Here is a 20,365-nt window from a genome sequence, read left to right as displayed (position 1 = left end):
GAGAGAAGGAAAAGAAAATCAACTAAACTAAAAACTAGTTTTGAAAGATAAAATTGATAAACCTTAGTAAGATTCATCAAGAGAAAAAAAGGGAGAGGACTTAAAATTAGAAATGAAAGAGAAGTTACAAATGACACCACAGAAATATAAAGGATTATAAGGAACTATTACAAACAACTATATGGCAACAAATTGGACAACCTACAAAAAATGGATGAGTCTCTAGAAATATATAACCTTCCAACATTAAATTAGGAAGAAATAGAAAATCTGAACAGACCAATTACTAGTAATGAAATTGAATTAGTAATCAGAAAACTCCCAGCAAACTAAAGTCCAGGACCAGATGGCCTCACAAGTGAATTCTTCCAAACATTTTTTTGAAGTATGTATGTATGTATGTATGTATGTATGTATGTATTTTAGAGAGAGAAAGTGGGGGAGGAGGGGCAGAGGGAAAAGGAGAGAATCTCATGCATACTCCACACTGAGCGTGGAGCCCAACACAGGGCTGATCCCATGACCCCAAGATTAAGACCTGAGCTGAAATCAAGCCAGATGCTTAACCGACTGAGCGACCTAAGCGCCCCTCTACCAAACACTTAAAGAAGAGTTAATACCTATCCTTCTCAAACTATTTAAAAAAAAACTGAAGAACAAGGAACACTTCCAAAACCATTCCACAAGACCCTGATACTAAAGCCAAAGACACACACACACACACACACACACTACAGGCCAACATCCCTCATGAATACAGAAGCAAAAATCCTCAACAAAATATTAGCAAACCCAATTCGACAATACTTTTTTTTTTTAAGATTTTTATTTATTTTTCAGAGAGAGAAAAATAGAGGGAGAGAGAAAGAGCGCACAAGCAGGAGGAGAGGCAGGCATAGGGAGAAGCAGGCTCCTAAGCAAGGAGACCAATGTGGGACTTGATCCCAGGACCCTGGGATCATGACCTGAGCTGAAGACAGACACTTAACTGACTGAGCCACCCAGGAGTCCCTCAACAATACTTTAAAAGGATCATACACCATGATTAATGAGATTATTCCAGGAATGCAGGGATGGTTTAGTATCTGCAAATCAATGTGATGCACCACACATTAACAAAATGAAGGATAAAAATCATACGATCTTCTCAATAGATGCAGGAAAAATCCATTTTGTGATAAAAACTCTCAACAAAGTGGGTATAGAGGGAACATACCTCAACATAACACCTAATGGTGAAATATTAGCAAACCCAATTCGACAATACTTTTTTTTTTTCTAAGATTTATGATGTTAATACCTAACATCATACCTAATGGTGAAAAGCTGAAAGCTTTTCCTCTGAGATCAGGAACTAGACAAGAGACAAGACTGCCCACTCTTGCCACTTTCATTCAACATAGTACTGGGAGTCTCAGACACAGCAGACAGACAGGAAAAATAAAGTGGTAAGGAAAAAGAAAAACTGTCACTATTTGCAGATGACATGATGCTGCATATAGAAAACCCTGAAGACTTCACTATAAAAACTACTGAAACTAATAAATGAATTCAGCAAAGTTGCAGGATACAAAACTAATATGCAGAAAATTGTGTTTCTATCTGCTAACAACAAACTATCATAAAGAAAAATTAAGAATCCTATTTACAATTGCATCAAAAAGAATAAAATACCTAGAAATAAATCTAACCACAGGGGTGAAATACCTGCACTCTGCAAACTATTAAGACATTGATGAAAGAAACAGAAGATCACACAAATAAATGGAAGTATATACCATACTCATGGACTGGGAGAATAACATTGTCCATACTACCCACAATCTACAGAATCAATGCAATCCTTATCAGTAGTATTTTCCACAGAACTAGAAAAAAAAATCCTAAAATCTGTATGAAACCACAGAATACCTCCATACATACCCCCAAGTAGCCAAAGCAATTGAGAAAAAACAAAGCAGGAAGTATCACATTCTCAGATTTCAAACTATACTACAAAGCTATAGTAATCAAAACTGTATGGTACTGGAACAAAACCAGACATGTAGAATAATGGAACAGTATAGAGAGCCAGAAATAAATCCACACTTATGTGACCTATTAATCTGTGATAAAGAGACAAGTACATACAATGGGGGAAAGATGGTCTCTTCAACAAATGGTGTTGGGAAAACCAAACAGCTACATGCAGAAGAATAGAAGTGGACCAGTTTCTTATAATATGTGCAAAACCAAAGTGGATTAAAGACCTAAATGTAAGAGCTGAAGTCATAGGCAGTAAACTCTGAACATTGGCCCTAGAAATACTTATTTTGGCTTTGTCACCTCAGTCAATGAGAACAAATGTAAAAATAAATAATTGGGACTACATCAAATTAAAAAGCTTTTGCACAGTGAAGGAAACTATTAACAAAATAAATAGAGAACCTATTGAATAGAAGAAAATATTCGCAAATAATATATCTGATTAACAGGTTAATATCTAAAATATATACAGAATTCATACAACTTAACACCAAAATTAACAATCCAATTAAAAAATGGGCAAAGGACCTGAATAGACATTTTTCCAAGACATACAGGTGGCCAACAGGCATATGAAAATGTGCCCAACATCACTAATCATGAGGGCAATGCCAAAAAAAGATACAAAGAGACTACCTCACAACTGCCAGAATGGCTAGTATCAAAAAGATAAGAAATACCAAGTGTGGGAGAAAAGGGAACCCTCCTACACTGTAAACTGGTGCAGCCAATATGAAAATTCTTCAAAAAATTAAAAATAGAAATACCATAACACTTAGCAATTCCATTTCTTGGTATTTATCCAGAGAAAAGAAAAGCACTAATCCAAAAAAAATTTGCACCTTTAAGTTCATTACAACATAGAATATAGAAGTGTCCATCAACAGATAAATGGATAAAGATATGATACACATATATGTGTGTATATATATTAAAGAAACACAGATAACATGATTTCACTTATATGTGGAATCTAAAAACCAAAATAAATAAATAAATGTATTCATAAACACAGAGAACAAACAGGTAGTTGCTGGAGCAACAGGGGGACAGGGCAAATGGCAAAATAGGTGAAGAGCATTAAGAGGTACAAACTTCCAGTTATAAAACAAGGAATGGAAATGTAAAGTACAACATAGGGCATATAGTCAACAATATTATAATAATTTTGTATGATGACAGATGGTAACTACACTTTTATCATGGTGATCATTTCAAAATGTATATAAATTTTGAATCACTGTATTTTACACCTGAAACTAATATAATATTGTATGCCAACTATGCTTCAATATATAAATAAATAAAGGAAGGTTGAATTTCTAAATTTCTGGAGGAACTGGTTACAGAGTAGCACAGTAATTTTCCTACCTAATAACATACATGTAGTCTTCACTTTTAATATATTTTTCTTATTGTGAGAGAATAAGTGAAATTTTATAACTGTAGTTGTGAATGTTTTGGGCCATTGCTTGCCACCAATAATGTTGAGGAGGACTATAAAAAAGAAAGAGAAGAAAATGCTAATTCAAAAATGTGTCTGCAATACTGACTCTAAATATAATATTTTTCAAAGTTTATAGGCAAGGAGAAGGTCTTTATATAACCATGAAAACCACACAGAAATGCTTAAGATTTCTAAACTGAGTTAAGATTCAAACTATAAAATGATATAAAATTTATATTTTGGAATAGGATGAGATGTTTCCAATTTTTTCTGGTGGGATGTTTCACCTTTTCAATTCAGTTATCTCAAAATATTCAGGCTAAATCCTCAACTGAATATAGTACTACTAAATTGTGGTGATTTGCAGTATTGAGGCTATACTAAATAATACAAAATATTTAGTCTAAAATTTTTTGAAAGAAATTTACTCTTCTTTTTATAGAAAACAGTAATCCCTTAATCCTTTCCAAGAAATTGCCTCTATCAATATGTTCTGGATATCTTGCTTCAATTTCACTAAAAATTCTAGTTTCCTCCTTATCTTGTCTATTTCAATGGAAATTCATATACTTATTTAATATTTTCAAAGTGTTTTTCATTATCTGTTCTTCATTTCCTGCTTCTGGAAAATTCTTAGACTGTGCTTTTTTGTTTTGTTTTGGGGTTGTATATAAATATATAGTCAAAAAGACTTAGATGTACAATGCAAGCTATTGAAGGTGATTGTGGTAAAGCATGAAAATACAACTTTCCTAGTTCCAAAATAATTAGCAGAGAAAACGGAGGAGAGGGACTAGATCAGTATGATTTGACCAGAAATACAGTGCTTTCCAGCATGCAAAGATAGAAAGTAACTAGAGATCTCTAAAAAATTAAGATTTCTGACCTAGCACTGGATATATTATATAGATAAGTCATTTTTGCTGTTCTATTTCTTTAATTCTTCTAAAAATAAGACGGAATTAACATACATATTTTTAGATATGCTTGCCCTTGGACAATGCTAAGGTTAACAGAACACAAAAGTGACCTAAATTTTTAATATTATTGTCTTCTCAATAATACAGACTTAATGGGGCTAGTTTAATATAAAAACAGAAAAATGGATACCTTGGGAAATCCTTTTGGATATACTTGTACTGTAAAGGATCTTTTCATTCACTCATACAGCAAATGACTCTCAACATTGCCTGCTGGTGGTTAATACATTGACAAAAGGGGATTCAAAGTGTCAAATCTTATCAGGAAGAGAGAAAAGAAACCTTTGCCATCAAAAAGTCACATTAAGAATTTTAAAAATTCATTTCTGAAATGTTAATGGTAAAACTAGTATCTTAATATTGATGTCTAAATGCAGGATCCTCCTTTAATAATTTTAACAGAACACCCATCTTAGTATCTTGTCTTTTTTTTTTTTTTTTTTTTACTTTCCTTTATTCCAGTCTGAAAGAGATCATCCATAAGCTTTATTGACCGAGTTTACTGGCTGTCAGAACTTGAAATCTGTGTTCAAAACAAAGTCTGAAACCAGAATATACAGTACCTCTATTCTAAATCTAATGATGTAGTTTTGTTGCTGCCTTTCCAATAAAAGATTAGCACAACTTTTGGCTGGTCCTCAGCTGAAGTTGAATTAACAGGGGAGATAAATCAATCAACCTATCTGATTTTCATGAATGTATGCATTCATTCATATACATTATTGAATGAATACTTTTGAATACATATTGAATACTTTTTAATGTGCATATTATGCTGATCATTTCCAATTCAACACATTTATTCTCAGTCATTGGGATGACTGCATTACAAGATTGGTTTGTTTTTTCTGTACAGTACTCTGAGTATTTTCAATATAATTCAATGTAAAGGGAGTTTCTGCCTCCTCTCACCTCAACTTTGGCCAGGTCTAATTTTAACCAACTTAAAATGATCCCCAGGGCGCCTGGGTGGCTCAGTGGGTTAAGCCGCTGCCTTCAGCTAAGGTCATGATCTCAGGGTCCTGGGATCGAGTCCCGCATCGGGCTCTCTGCTCAGCAGGGAGCCTGCTTCCCTCTCTCTCTCTCTGCCTGCCTCTCCGTCTACTTGTAATTTCTCTCTGTCAAATAAATAAACAAAATCTTTAAAAAAAAAAAAATGATCCCCAAAGATGGGGACGCCTGGGTGGCTCAGTGGGTTAAGCCTCTGCCTTCGGCTCAGGTCATGATATCAGGGTCCTGGGATTGAGTCCCGCATTGGGCTCTCTGCTGGACGGGGAGTCTGCTTCCTCCTCTCTCTCTCTGCTTGCCTCTCTGCCTACTTGTGATCTCTTTCTGTCAAAAAAAAAAAAAATCTTAAAAAAAAAAAAAAAAAGAAAGAAAGAAAATGATCCCCAAAGATGGTGAGAAAATAGTAGAATGCAAGAATATAAGTCTAAACTTTTATATAGCTCTTGTAAGAGAATACTTACAATGAGTTCTGATTCATTGGAAGGTATGAGTACTCTCATTTGATGTGTTTGTTGTAAAATCCTGTGAATACTGCAGGTACATATAAAGAACAAACTGCAGTAGTTTAGACAATACAACTGCAGTGCATAAAATCGGGCATAATACTGGCTTCGTATTCTTGTAATGCTTTGACATTCTAGGAAAATTAGTACTGGACTTAATTTGTCCAGATTTTATCTGGAATAAAGGAAAATTTTAGATTTTAGGCCATTTTTATCATTGTAGTAAATTGTTCTCACAGGGAAATGCCAAACCTGATTTCTCTCATCAGGCATATTAAAGCAACTGCCCCCTCTGTTTCTGTTTTGTATGCAACTCTAAACCTAACAAATAGGCTTTCTGATGGAAGAGATCAATGACTTTAAAAGATACAGTTTTATGTCTTTATAAGTCACCTTTCTGCACTGAAACATGAAAGCTCCATAAAGTAAGTTAATATTTTGCTTTCAGAGAAACAATATTACTTGCCTTCATTATAAATAAATAGACTTCATATGAGACAATGATTTTTTCAAATTAAAGAACTAAAATAATCCTATTAAAACCAAACAAATATACTTTATGTTCTCACATCTTTATTAAAGTACATAATCCTGGCTGAATAATAACTCTTATATTTTTATATCACATATTTGCCTTTCAGTAACACATAACACACTTAAGGCAGAATTACCTTATAGATAGCCTCAACTTCTAAATACCACTACAGTGATTCATACAAATAGCAAAAATCACATTGAGGAGCATTTACTGATATCTTTCTTAGTCCTTATCTTTAGATTAAAAAACTCCATAGTAAGCAGAATTCCCATAAAATTCCATTTTTGAGACAGGAAACAAACAGTACTACTGCCTTAAAATTGCCTTTATCTGATTTGATTAGATGAAGTTATTAATAACATAACCTTTAAATTTCTGGGGAACACCAATACTTTATATTCACTCCTCAGAGAAGACTTGATAGCAAGCAAAATGAGGAGCCATTATAAAATCATACTGCTAAGTATTACATTAACTTACAATTCTACTTATATAATTGTATGCATATCACAGCTAACAACTGCTGTTTAATATATCCAGATACATCCATAAGTATCCTTTGGTTGCATTAATATGAGGAGGCTATGCAGAAGGTTCATTCTCTGGTCTTCTGGTTGTTAGTGTCTAAGTGGAAGCTTTCAAACTTATTTGGTGATTCTGATTTGGGGACCTATATCACAAACCCTTCAGGAGACTAGTGGCCTCAGGTGGAAGAATCTGAAGACTGGAAGGCTTACAATTAAGTTAGAGTTAACGTTAGCAGATCTTAGGGAAATAGGAATGCAGCCAGAACCACTTGATATTTATTAGAAATAAAGATTCATTAAATCATTTCTCTTTCAGAAAAATATCTCTAAAACTTGTATATTTCCAAATGTTCTTTTTTTTAAAGAACATATAAAATTAAGATATTTGTGAAAATAAGCCAGTTTGGAGTAAACTTGTTTCTCTTCATTTTTCCCCCTGCAGAGTTCTTCTCAACAAGCACAAAAACACTAATCTTTAGAGCAAGACAAATTCTTCTGTGCTAAATCTTTTTAATCTTTTCTTTTCATCCTCTGAGAAAAGGTCTTCTTCATTGGTTGTAGTAGATGTAAAATCATAGTCTCTGGAATGACCATTTACAAAAGTAAATAAGGGATATTTCTCCTTAGAAGAAATTTTCAGCATCTGTAACAGAAAGTACAGAAAAATCACTTATGCAAAAGTGCACACTAGGACCAAACAACGAAATCTAATGTTTTAGCCCTGAATCTCTCTTGTTAGTTTCTCTCATTTACATTTATCCAGTACCACTGTTTCACTGTTCTCACAAAAGACAAAAAGTTAATTAGCATTGCAGAGTTTACTTATAGCTTAAATACCTGCTTCTCCATTTAAGAGTAGATCATCAAAATTAAGTACATTATCATTCACTTCCTACCCCCACCCCCCACCAAAGTCAGTCTTTTAATCACCTTCTGTGATTTAAAGGTTTACTAAAGAATCAAGATTTCTCTTCTTTTGGTAGTAACAGACAATAAAACAAAATGGTATTACTGACTATGGTAAAATACTAGGAAAGACTGTTACCATTACACAGAAGAAAAACCATTAAACTGAGTCAAAAGGCCCATTCTAAACTCAGTTCTACAACTCACCTTGATGAGACCTTGGACAAAATCACTCTACCTGACTATCGTCTATAAAATGCAGCAAAAGATAGCCAATCTTCTTACCTCAGAGAAATGTTAAATTGGCCAAAAGCAATAATAAAAAGCTATTTTTAAAAATTTAGTCTTTTCATAGTCACATATTTAAAAACATATTTTTTCAATAATTTGGTAAACATGAAAAATAGTGTTGTTATAGATAGTAATAATCCATACCTTACATATTACCTTCTTAAAGCTACATAATTCAAAAGTGAAAAAAGCAGTACCTGGAATTTTGTGGCAAGACCCAACAACCTTATAACCTTTGTCAATTTGGGATTCGTTAACAATCCAACAACCCATTCTAAACCACTTTAAAACTTTCTTTTAAATAAATTCTATTAAAAAATTAAAACATTAAGAATGAATAAAATTTTTGAATGACATTGTGGTAGAAACAAACTTTTCTATGGATAACCAGGACCTGTAAGGATTCTGAGAAATTTATGTGAATTACAAAGAATGCTGAAAAAATACCAACAGTATTTACACATCATTAATCATGATCAATTAATTATAATTTGTTTCTAAAGGATAATTTCAGGGGTAAAAACTAAATTCTCCCAAATGTCAATATTCAACTGAAGGATCATCAAATTCTTATATATTGCATTTATAGATTCTCTTGAAATGTGGCTTAAATAAATATAAAGCTCTAGCATACAGATACAATGTTAAACTTAAAATGTTTCAATGAGACAGTTACTATGAAATACATTTTTTAAACTGAATGGGAATGAACCATTTAGAAATAATTAAGTACTTAGAAAAAATTGGATATAATGAAAATCATAACCTATTTATTCAAATTGCTCTCCTAAAGTACACATTGCTCGTTTATTTTATTTACATTCTATAAAAAAAGGGAAGAAAGAAGGAAAAGTGCAGAAGATAAAAATAATGTGATCAAGCCTCTTTTACCTCCAGCTTATGGCTGGAATACAGCTGAAAATTGTCATTTTATATTCATTTAATGTTACTTATAAAAGTTAATATCTAATGGGCATTGTATCATTTTCAAATCAGCACAACAAAGCTAATATTATCATCTCTTCATCCTTTCTTTCAAGATCAATAAAGAAGTCATTTAGGTTTATTAGCAGCTCATCAACTAAGATTCAAATCTGTGACCCAGGGCAAAATGTCAGAAAGGGGATCTTTGTCCTTTAATTACAAAATATACTTACTTTTTGCAAACTCACGTGTAGTGTAAGGCCCCCTTATATGTATTTATTGATTTAGGCTTTAAGAACTATAGTTTTTCTAACTTTTTTTTTTTTTGAGGGGGGAAAATTTCTTTCTTTCTAAAATTGACCAATGTGACATTTGTTTTCTTTTTGAATTTGGTTACTCGACACCATATTTTCTTTTTTTAATTAATTATTTTTATTAACATATAATGTATTATTTGCCCCAGGGGTACCGGTCTGTGAATCATCAGGCTTACACACTTCCCAGCACTCACCATAGCACATACCCTCCCCAATGTCCATAACCCAACTACCCTCTCCATAGACACCACCCCCTTTCCCCCAGCAGCCCTCAGTTTGTTTTGTGAGATTAAGAGTCTCTTATGGTTTGTCTCCTTCCTGATCCCATCTTGTTTCAAGTTTTTCTAACTTTTCTTGATTTATTTAAAATATTTTAAAGATTATCAAATGAAAAATACATTATAGGTTTATTCAAATGAACTGAACCTTATATCCACACAAAAACTTGCTTTATTCAGAATTGCCAAAACTTGGAAGCAACAAAGATGTCCTTCAGAAGGTGAAGGATAAATAAATTGGTACCTCCAGACAATGGAATATTATTCAGCACTAAAAAGAAATGAGCTATCAAGCCATAAGAAACATGAAGGAAACTTAAGTGTGTATCACTAAGTGAAAGACAATCTGAAAAGGTTACAAACTGCAAGATTCCAACAATATTATGTTCTGAAAAGACAAAATTATGTAGGTAATAAGATTCGTGGTTATCAGGGATTAATAGGAAGGGAAAGATAAATAGGTGGAATACAAAGAATTTTTAGTGCAGGAAAACTATTCTGTATGATACTATAATGGTGGCTACATATCATTATACACCTTTCCAAACCCACAGAATATATAATACCAAGAGTGAACCATAATGTAAACTGTAGACTTTGGGTGATAATAATTATGTGTCCAATGTAGGTTCATCAATTATAAGACATGTCTAGTGGGGTATTTTGATGGGGAAGGAAGCATATGGAACCTTTCTGTATTTTTCACTCAGTTGCTATGAAACTATAATGTCTCTAAAAAATAAAGCCTATTTTAAATATACATATTAAAGGACAAGTGAGTTGGGCAGTAAGGTAAGTGATAACCTATCAGGACATAGATATGATATGATAGGGAAGAAATAATTTTAGAACATAAATATGGCATGCCAAAGGAAACATTAGAAATTATTGAGCTTACTCTCATTTTATAAATGGGAAAACTGAGCTCCCAAGGATTTAAATTACTTTCCCAAGATGACTTAACAACAGCAGCAGCAACAATAAAAAGAGATCAACTAATAAGGAATTATTGGGAATATTAGGCCTCAACCACTTATCAATATGCCTTTTTAAACATTTTTCCCAGCTCCTAAGCACCCTATCAAGAATGTTTTTTCAGACTTGTTAAAAAAAAAAAAAAAAAACACTGATTTGAAAATTTGATTCTAAAAACTTTTATCAAAAGTGAAAATTTTAGTCTTCTTTCCTTGTATTACAAGTTAAAACTAAACTTAAATTCGCTCTATGATGGATTACATAAAAGCTACATGAAAAAAAAATCTAAACTAGATTATGTATGAAACAGGGTATTATCAATTGAGATATACAAAATAAAAGATAACAAAAACTTGGGAAATTATATAATGTTAAAAGAAAAAATAGGATATAAAGTTATATAATCTCAGTCATGTTAAAATCATTTTAAATATGTATTTTCAAAAGGCTAGAAGGAGATACAACAAAATATAAAGTTTTCTATGAACAAAAGACTTAGTGGTGATTTTTTTGTTAGACTTCTAATTTCCAAACTTTCTAACATGTATATCTTAGATAGTTAGGAGAAAACCATTTTTTAAAAAATTTAAGATAACTGAGTTTACTATCTCACGGTTGCTTTTCAAAAGGTGATTCAATGGTTTGCTCAACAATAATTTTAGAATAGGCAAGCCTTCTGTTGTATTTTAATAACATAATCAAAGATACACTAAAGCAGCTTTATTATCTAAAAGGCAAAATCAGGGACGCCTGGGTGGCTCAGTTGGTTAAGCAGCTGCCTTCGGCTCAGGTCATGATCCCAGCGTCCTGGAATCAAGTCCCACATCGGGCTCCTTGCTTGGCAGGGAGCCTGTTTCTCCCTCTGCCTCTGCTGCCACTCTGCCTGCCTGTGCTCGTGAGCTCTCTCTCTGGCAAATAAATAAATAAAATCTCTAAATAATAATAATAATAAAAAAATAAACGGCAAAATCATTTTTCAGGAGTTCAAATCATTTATCACATTTTTCCCATGTGCTAAGTTGACAGGTTTCAAAATCTAGAAAGGAAAAAGCTGGAGGACATAAGTTAAGCAATTTCTTCCTCCATAATGCTCATAGGTGTGAGGAAGAACAGAAATAGAACGAAGAGATGACCTCTTCTTCCCCAGGGTAAAAAAACCTTTAGCTCTAGCTTCTGCCACCACACAAAAATTATAACCAGTACAGAGCAATCGAGACCTATGTGGTCTATATTCAAAACTATATTCACAGTGGAGCTACATTTTATGTAGTGGTTAGGTTCTAAAGTCAGCCCACTATGTGAAAATCAAACAGTCAAAATCAATATAATTAAAATTATCTTCAAAAGGCCTTTAAATTGTTTAAAGGGTGTTATGCATAGTCTTGTGTGTACAAACCTATTCTATAACATGGAATAGTTGTACATGTAGTACAATTGTACATGTAGTACAATACACTACAGTCTATATTAATTTAGAGTATGTAATAAAGAGTACACATGGAAAAACATGTTCCTGTTTTATTGCAAGAGTTCACGTAGTTAATTGAAGTAAGTTAAATGAGCATGTGATACTCACTCCTCTCTGTTTTCTCTCTGCTCAATCTTAAATTACTGTAACCCAACTTTTACCCCTTGCCATACTGAACATACTCTCTTCTGGTTCTCAAATAAAAAAAGCTTTTATTAGTTCCTATTCTCTTGATAGTTTTATAGTAATCGACACTGCTAAGCATTACTTTCTTAAAATACTCACTTCCTTTGATTTCTGCAATATTTTGCTTTCCTGTTTCTCCTATTCTCTAAACCATTTCTTCTCTATCTCCTTCATTGACTCTATTTATTCCTACATCCCAAAATGCAGATATTAATCAGCTATTGATCCTTTATCTTCTTTATATAGTTCATGTTCTCAAAAATATTATCTATTCTTAGTTTCAGCCATTTCTCTGTTAGGCTTTGTTATTATCCATAATTTACAGTTGAGGGAACTGAAAAATATTGAGGGGTTAGGTGACTTGTGCAAGTTCACATAGCCAGTAACTTGCAGAGCCAGCATTTAAACGTAAGCAGGCTGGTACTGTTATAACCACTATACTATACCGCCTCCTACAGTAAGTAGAGGCATGCTGCAATATCAACTCAAACTGATGATCATTTCTGCCTCCCCAAATTAGCTCCCTTCCAAACTTCTCCAGGTTTCTATCATTGACAACGTCATCTTTATTAGTTAGGAATGGTTTTTGTGCCAACTGACAAAAAGATAAAATACAGCAATGGTTTTAGGTATCAGGAATATAACAAAAGAGTCTGACAGTGCTACCTTTGGTTAATTGATGTCAGACAGTTCCTACAATTCTCTTGGCCTTTCCCTCATGGTCACAAAGAACTACAAAAACCCCAGGTGTTGCGTTCACATTCAAGGCAGGGGCAGGTAGATATAAAGGGAGTGACAGAACCACATCTAAATCTACCATTTTATCAGAAGAGCAAATTTTTCCCCAGATATTTCCAACACACATCCCCTTGTATTTCACTGGCCAAACTGTGCTTAAATACAAGGGAGACCAAGAAAAATGAATATTTGGGCACACTGTTCCCCCAAATTACAGGATTCTCTCAGCCAAACAATAAAAAAGAGAGGTGGACATTGAACAGGTAACTAATGGTGCTTGCACACTATTCAGAGAGGAGAACTATGATAAAAAATAAAACAGGGTAATGTGGTAAGGAAGGCAGGAAGGCTCCAGTAGGTTCTCTGGTCAGAAAAAGCCAAGATGAGACCCAAATAATAATAATACGCAATCACACATTAGAGTTCTAGGAGAAAAACACTCCAGGTAGGAAAATCAGCTAGTACAAAGGCCTGGATGCCAATACACTTAGCATGTTCAAAGAACAGAAAGAGGGCCCGTGTGGCTCAAGGATAGAGGAAAAAAGGAAGAATGGTTGGTACATAAAAGCCAGATCATCCAGGCCCTTGTTAGCCACATTAAACATTCTAACTCCTAACATTCAACCATAAACATTCAGTAACACTCTACTGTAATGTTTCTGCTCATGATATTCCTGTCATCTAGCTGCCCTTCCTACATCCTTTCTGATCATACAAACTCAGTCCTCAAAGTTCCAGCCCAAAATCTACTGTCAAGTACCTCATTCTGAAGTGCTTATGACTTTTCCCAAAGTTCTACAGATTTGTGTAGCACAAGGATTACAAACAGGGACTATGGAACTTAGTCTCTGCTAAAACCTGGCTAATACCTACAAACTGTATGACCCTGGGCAAGTTACTTAACAAGATTGTCTCGTTTTCTTTAGGCTGTAAAATGTCAGTATTGATAGCATCTTTGCCACAAAGTTGTTGTGAGGAAAGCACTCAGATTACCAGGCCTCTATTATGTTGGCTATTATTACTGTCATTATTATCACAATGTTAGCATTTACTAAATATATTTTTACAGTCATTTTTTTAAAAGATTTTATTTATTTATTTGACAGAGAGAGATCACAGGTAGATAGAGAGGCAGGCAGAGAGAGAGAGAGAGAGGGAAGCAGGCTCCCTGCTGAGCAGCGAGCCCGATGCGGGACTCGATCCCAGGACCCTGAGATCATGACCTGAGCCGAAGGCAGCGGCTTAACCCACTGAGCCACCCAGGCGCCCCTACAGTCATTTATTTTTAATATCCACTTCATGTCTTCCCAATAAACAGTAAGTCCCTGAAGATTTTAAAAGAAATCAGAGTTCTTATCATTAAAACCCAGAAAAAGACCTATGAAAGAAAAATATCCCTCAAATTTCACTTGGAAAGTATAGGACTAGGAGGGGAAATATAATCATGAACATAAACCTGACACACTAAGGTATTTACAAAAATACATTTACCAAATAGCAATGGGTATGAGAAACTGCATACCCCTGGAGAAAAGGGAATGTTTGTTCTAGAAGAGGAAGCAAACTTATTCTCTTGCTTTGTGAGATGGAGTAAAAGTTATGTAGAGAATGATTCCAGCTCAATATAGGAAATGCTTTTTTAACAATAAGGATCTGTCCAAAAATTGAAAAGACTTCCAGGAAAATACTTAGCTCACCATTACCTGAAATGAAGATTAGATAGTCAACTGTCCAGACCATGTGGATTGATGGATAAAGAGCAGACTATAGAGAATAGTGTTTATGAGCGCATATTCTCAAAGTCAAAGTGTCTGAGGTTTAAATCTCAGCACGATCATTTATTAGTTGTGACCTTTTTATGAAGGTTACTGAACCTCTGTAAGGACAAGATTCGTCATGGAAAGCAGCTATACCACCAAAGTAAGATTCCTCATATGTACAAGGGGATAACAGTATCTACCTCAGAAGGTTTGTGTAGATTAAATGAGATAATATATATCAGGTGTGTAGCACAATATCAAACATCTGGTAAGGACTCCACAGACGTTAGCTCTGGATTGAATAACCCCTAAGATCTCCTAGATATCCAGGATTCAATGGCTATAATATACATTTGTTCTATAGCTAGAGGACAGCTGGATGCTTGTAAATATTTTTATTATAATTTATAAATTAAAAATTTATAATTTTTATTATTTTATTAAAAATAACCCCTAAGATCTCTTAGATATCGGGGATCCAATGGCTGTAAATCATGTTTGTTCTGTAGCTGGAGGACAGCTGGATACTTATAAATATTTTTTCCTATGTGGACATTCATTCCATAATCAAACAATTTCCTAATACTCACATTTTTATTTGAGATTTTCTGCTCAAACATCAGTACTATTAGGTAGTTAAGTTTTATCATTAAAAAATAGTATTTTATTTTACAATTATCTTTAGGCTGAGAACAAGTAAAAAAAAGGAAGAACAGGGGATGTGAGATAAGATAAAAATAATCTACATCAGGCCTTTTTATAAGAAAGCAGAGCAGTGGAGACATAATCTAAGTCAGGGATTGGCAAAGAGATGTGTTGGCAGGATACTTATGAAAAGTGAGCAAGTTCACCCTGCAGAACGTGGAGAGTCAATTCAATAGGAAGGCCTAACAATACTGAATTTGTATGTAATCAAAATATACAAAACAAAAGGCAAGAGAACTTGAAGGAGAAATGAACAAACCCACAATTACAAGTGGAAACTTTTATCACATATCTTACATACTATGCAGGAACAAAAAGGACATGAAAAAATTTAACAACACAGTTAACTACTGAGAGACGAGAAAGGGAGGGAAGGAGAAGATTGTTAATAGAAAGATCAAAGACAGGATTAAACAGAACTGTTCCATAGAGATCCTAAAATCTAAAGAAGTGGAAGATGGAAGAGGTATTGTTTTAGATGCATACCAGTAAACCTGACTTCATCATATTCACCTGACTTCCAAATTTTCCACCTCTCTCAATTCTCCCAGATCATTTGCTTCCCTATCCAGAGAGATTCCATGATTGACCATTTCAATGACATAAAAGATACTCCTAACTCTACCAGAAATTCTGCTATCTCTATCACACCAGACTCTATTGCTCATCTTATCTGCTCCCAAATCAAGGTTTCAAATTCTTAAAAGCAAGTCATGAAGATGTATCAGTTAGGTTCATTGTAATTAGGAGGACCCTCACTATTCTCTTACAGATTTTTACCAGTTTTAGTGTGGTAGGTTTAAATAGGGCAGATACTGTGGACCATGTAAGACTTTTATCTGGACATTAAGGAAAATGAAATGGATATACTTTATAAAATTTGTACTCCCCAAATTAAATTATATGTTTCCTGTTTTTCTTGTCCATAACACTATATTTTTATGGAATTTTAAATTTTTGTTATCCACTTATTTGTTGATTTAATGTTCATCTTGTCCACTTAGACTGTATGTTCATGAAGCTAGAAGTCATAACTTTCTTGTTCACAAGTGCATACCCAGCACCAAACAGTCATTCAATATAGTGAGTACTTACTATGGGCCAGGCAGTGTTGTAGATGCTTTGGGATACATCAGTGACCTAAACAGGCAAAACATTCCTGCCCTTGTGAAGTTTATATTCTACTGGGGAAGACAGGTAATAATAAATATAATAATAATATATATATAATATAATAAATGTAACAGTAATATAAGTAAATTTTATAGTGTATTGGAAAGTTGTAACTGCTAAGAAAAAAATAAAATAACTAAGGTAAGAAGGAATGGTGGAGGACACGGCACCTTTAAATAAGGTGATCAAATTAGGCTTCACTGAAGCGCCTTGAAGGAAGCAAGGATTATCAGTCCTACGGATAATCTGAGGAAAAAAGCATTCCAGTCCATCGCAACTAGGGTAGATATCTGCAAGGAGGCCAACATGACTAACGCAGAGTGAAAGAGGGTAGAGTAAGGGATAAGGGGTTGAGGTAAGGGAATGGGGCATGGAAACATACATCATCTGGGGTCTTAGAGGATATGATAAGAACTTTTTATTTATAAGTGAACTGAAAAGTCAATGCAGGTTTCTGAGGAAAAGAGTGGTGTGCTTTGACTTTGGTTTTTAAAAAATCAGTAAGGCTGCTAAATCAAGAACAGGTTTGTGGGGCTCTCTGCTAGGCAGGGAGCCTGCTTCCTCCTCTCTTTGCCTGCCTCTCTCCCTACTTGTGATCTCTGTCAAATAAATAAATAAATCTTAAAAAAAAAGAAAAAGAAAGAAAGAAAGAATGGGTTTGGGGGAGGAGGTTTAGAAACAAATTAGGCCATTGCAGACCACAGTACTATCAGCAGAGATATGAAAAGTGGTCTGATTCTAGATATATATTGAACATCTAATTGATTATAGGATATGAGAGAGAGTAAGAAGGTAAGGATAACCCCAAGCTTTTGGCCTTAGCAGATAAATTTGCCCTTAAATGAGAAGAGGAAAATTATGAGCAGAAAGAGGCTTGAAAAGGAAGATCAGAATCTGATTTTGGAAATGTTTATCAGACATACATAGGATGCTGAATGCATTTGGACATATGTAATCTTTAACTGGAAAGAGAGGTTTGAGTTGAAGACATGATCTTGGTTTTAGCTGACTTATATTTGATATTTAAAGCTATAGGGCTAGAAGAGATCACCAAGATAAAAAAGACATTAGAACTGAAGACTAAGCCAGGGGGCGTTCCAACATTAAGAGACTGGGGAGAAGAGCAGACAAAGGAGAAATGAGAGGGAAAAACTAGTGAAGAATGAGAAAAATCAAGAGAGTGATTATAGAAGCCAAATGAAGAAGATGTATGAAGGTATAGTGAGTGTTCAGCTATGGCAAATATTAATGTCAGGACACGTGGGATGAAGACAAAGATATGACTAATGGACTTGGCCATGTGGAGTTTTGGCAGAATGGTAGGGGTGAGAGCACTCAAATCTTGTTAATTACTTGAACTGCCATATTAATGAACTAATAATTGTTTTCTCCTAGACACTCAGATGTAAAGCAGACTTGTTTAGGGTCTCCGCCTTTCACTTGCCCTCAAAACTGCTTGATCTTATAGATTCTACTTTCACAAACTCTCCGAACAGTTCCTTCCTCTCCCATCCCACAGCACTGTCCTCATCCAAGTCTTTGAAAAAAGCATTACAAATCAATGAAGAAAGGTTAGCTTTTTAATAAATAATGCTAGAACAACCAGTTATCCATTTTTTTCCCAAAGAAGATGCAAATCTTAAGACATATACAAGTTTTAAATGTGAAACATAAAACTTCTGGAAGAAATGTAGGAGAATTTAGGAATTCTATTTATGACTTTGGTTATTACATATTTCTTTGATAAAAAATTCAAAACCCATAAAGAAAAAGATTTACTAATTTGACAAAAATTAAAGACACCCTTAACAAGTGAAAATAGTAGCCTGGGAAAATATATTTACAATACATAGAGCCAACAAGTGGTAGGATCCAAAATTATAAATTTGATTTGATTTCCTTCAACTCAAATAACGGTACAGAGAATTAGAGAAAGGGAATAAATAAGAAATTCACAAAAGGGGAACCAAAGGACCAATAAACTTTGGTAAGATGCTTAATTCCACTATTAATCAGGGAAATACAAATTAAAACTACAAAGAAATACTTTGTAGCTATATTTATATTTATATACATGAGATTGGATAAAAGTATAGAAGTCTTACAATATCAAGTTTTAATAAGGATGTGAATCATTGGAAATTTTCATAGACTCCTTGGTATGATTACTTTGGAGAGCATTTGACAATATCTAGCAAATCTAAAAATATGCACACCCTGAGACCCAGCAGTTCTACTCTGCTGTGTCTAGGGTATCTACTGTAATAATCCCAGTTAACATAGTACATGTAAATGAAGAGATAAGAACAAGGATATTCTTAAAAACATTATTTGTAATTGGAAAATGAAACAAGCTAGATGACCATTAACAAAAGACAGTTTAAATAAAAAGTAGTAGATTGTAAAGTGTACTACTATTCAGCAGTTATGAATAAGCTATACCAATCCATATAGATCTAATTTCTAAGTCACTATTAAATGAAAAAGCAAATGGCAGGATATAAACATTTTCATATAAACATATCATTTGTGATAAATTTACTAACACGCAAAGTAGTATATATTGTTTATGTATATATATAAAGAATGAATATTATATACTAACATAGGATAATAGTTACCACTGGGAAGAAAGGAAGAGAATAAGGTTGAGGAAGGTTAAAATGCTTCAGTTACATATGTATTTTTTTCCCTTATGCTCAATGGTAGCACATGGGTATTTATTATGTTATTCTCTATATTTCTGTATGCTTGAAATTAAAAAACTAATTTAATAAAATCAACATATTGCTAAATTACAAACCTCTTCAGCCTGGCACTCAAGACTCTTCACAATAGTATCCAACTACCTCTTCTAGCCTCATCCTTTGCTGTTTCCTACAGCAGTGTTTTCCAAGCCTTGGACACACATATACCCTCTTCATTATTTTTTTATGTACACCATCTCTGTTACGATTAATGATTCTTTTTTTTCCATAGTTTTTAACTTAAATAGCCTTGTACAAATCATTAATTAACAGGAAATCACATGTTTAATATGCCAGTTATATTTTTCTAATATGAATATAAATAAATACATATGGATTAAAATATGTATCCTGGTGCTACCTAAAAACATCAAGTGTCACACTTTGGTTTGCAGTCTTACACCAATGGTTCTCAAATTTGGAATACAAGACTACTTGGGAGGCTTGTTAGAACTGGAGACTCTCAGGCCATAGAGGATCCTAATTTAGGGAGCCAGAAGACAGAAATCCTACTCTACATGTACCCTTGGCACTAACAAATTGGACTATTTGCCATTCTCTAGTCAAGCTCTACATTTTCCTTTTCCAATACGTTTCCTCTTGTTATTTCCTCTGCTTGAAGTAACCTTTCTTTTCCTTACAGCAGTAAAAATTAAGCCTATACTTTAAGGGCCAAATTAAATATCACCATCACAATAAAGAACTTTGACTTGTATGTGACATTGCTCTCATTTCAACATCCTTCCTTCTGCTGTCAATTTGTTTCTGTTTCTGTACTAGTGCTTATCATATTCAATGTAATGTATGTGTACTTGTCTTATTCCCTCTCCTGGCCTACAAATGCTACTTGAGGGCAGAAACCTTATACC

The 20,365-nt window shown here is 33.8% G+C and overlaps 1 protein-coding gene across 3 annotated transcripts in view; it reads right to left on the bottom strand.

The window, feature by feature from the left end:
* Positions 1-6,519: 6,519 nt before the first annotated feature.
* ATG4C (autophagy related 4C cysteine peptidase) overlaps positions 6,520-20,365 on the bottom strand; it is a 79,080-nt gene continuing 65,234 nt past the window's right edge. For all 3 annotated transcript variants that reach the window (XM_082687858.1, XM_082687859.1, XM_082687857.1), the window contains exon 11: positions 6,520-7,671. In XM_082687858.1, coding sequence (XP_082543984.1) covers positions 7,504-7,671 — 168 coding nt within the window. In that variant the 3' untranslated portion in view covers positions 6,520-7,503. The remainder of the gene's footprint in view (positions 7,672-20,365) is intronic.

The sequence above is a fragment of the Mustela nivalis genome, assembly GCF_964662115.1.
Source record: "Mustela nivalis genome assembly, chromosome: 10".
NCBI lineage: Eukaryota > Metazoa > Chordata > Mammalia > Carnivora > Mustelidae > Mustela > Mustela nivalis.
Note: the sequence above shows the minus strand (reverse complement) of the source record. Positions and strands in the feature narration are given on the sequence as shown.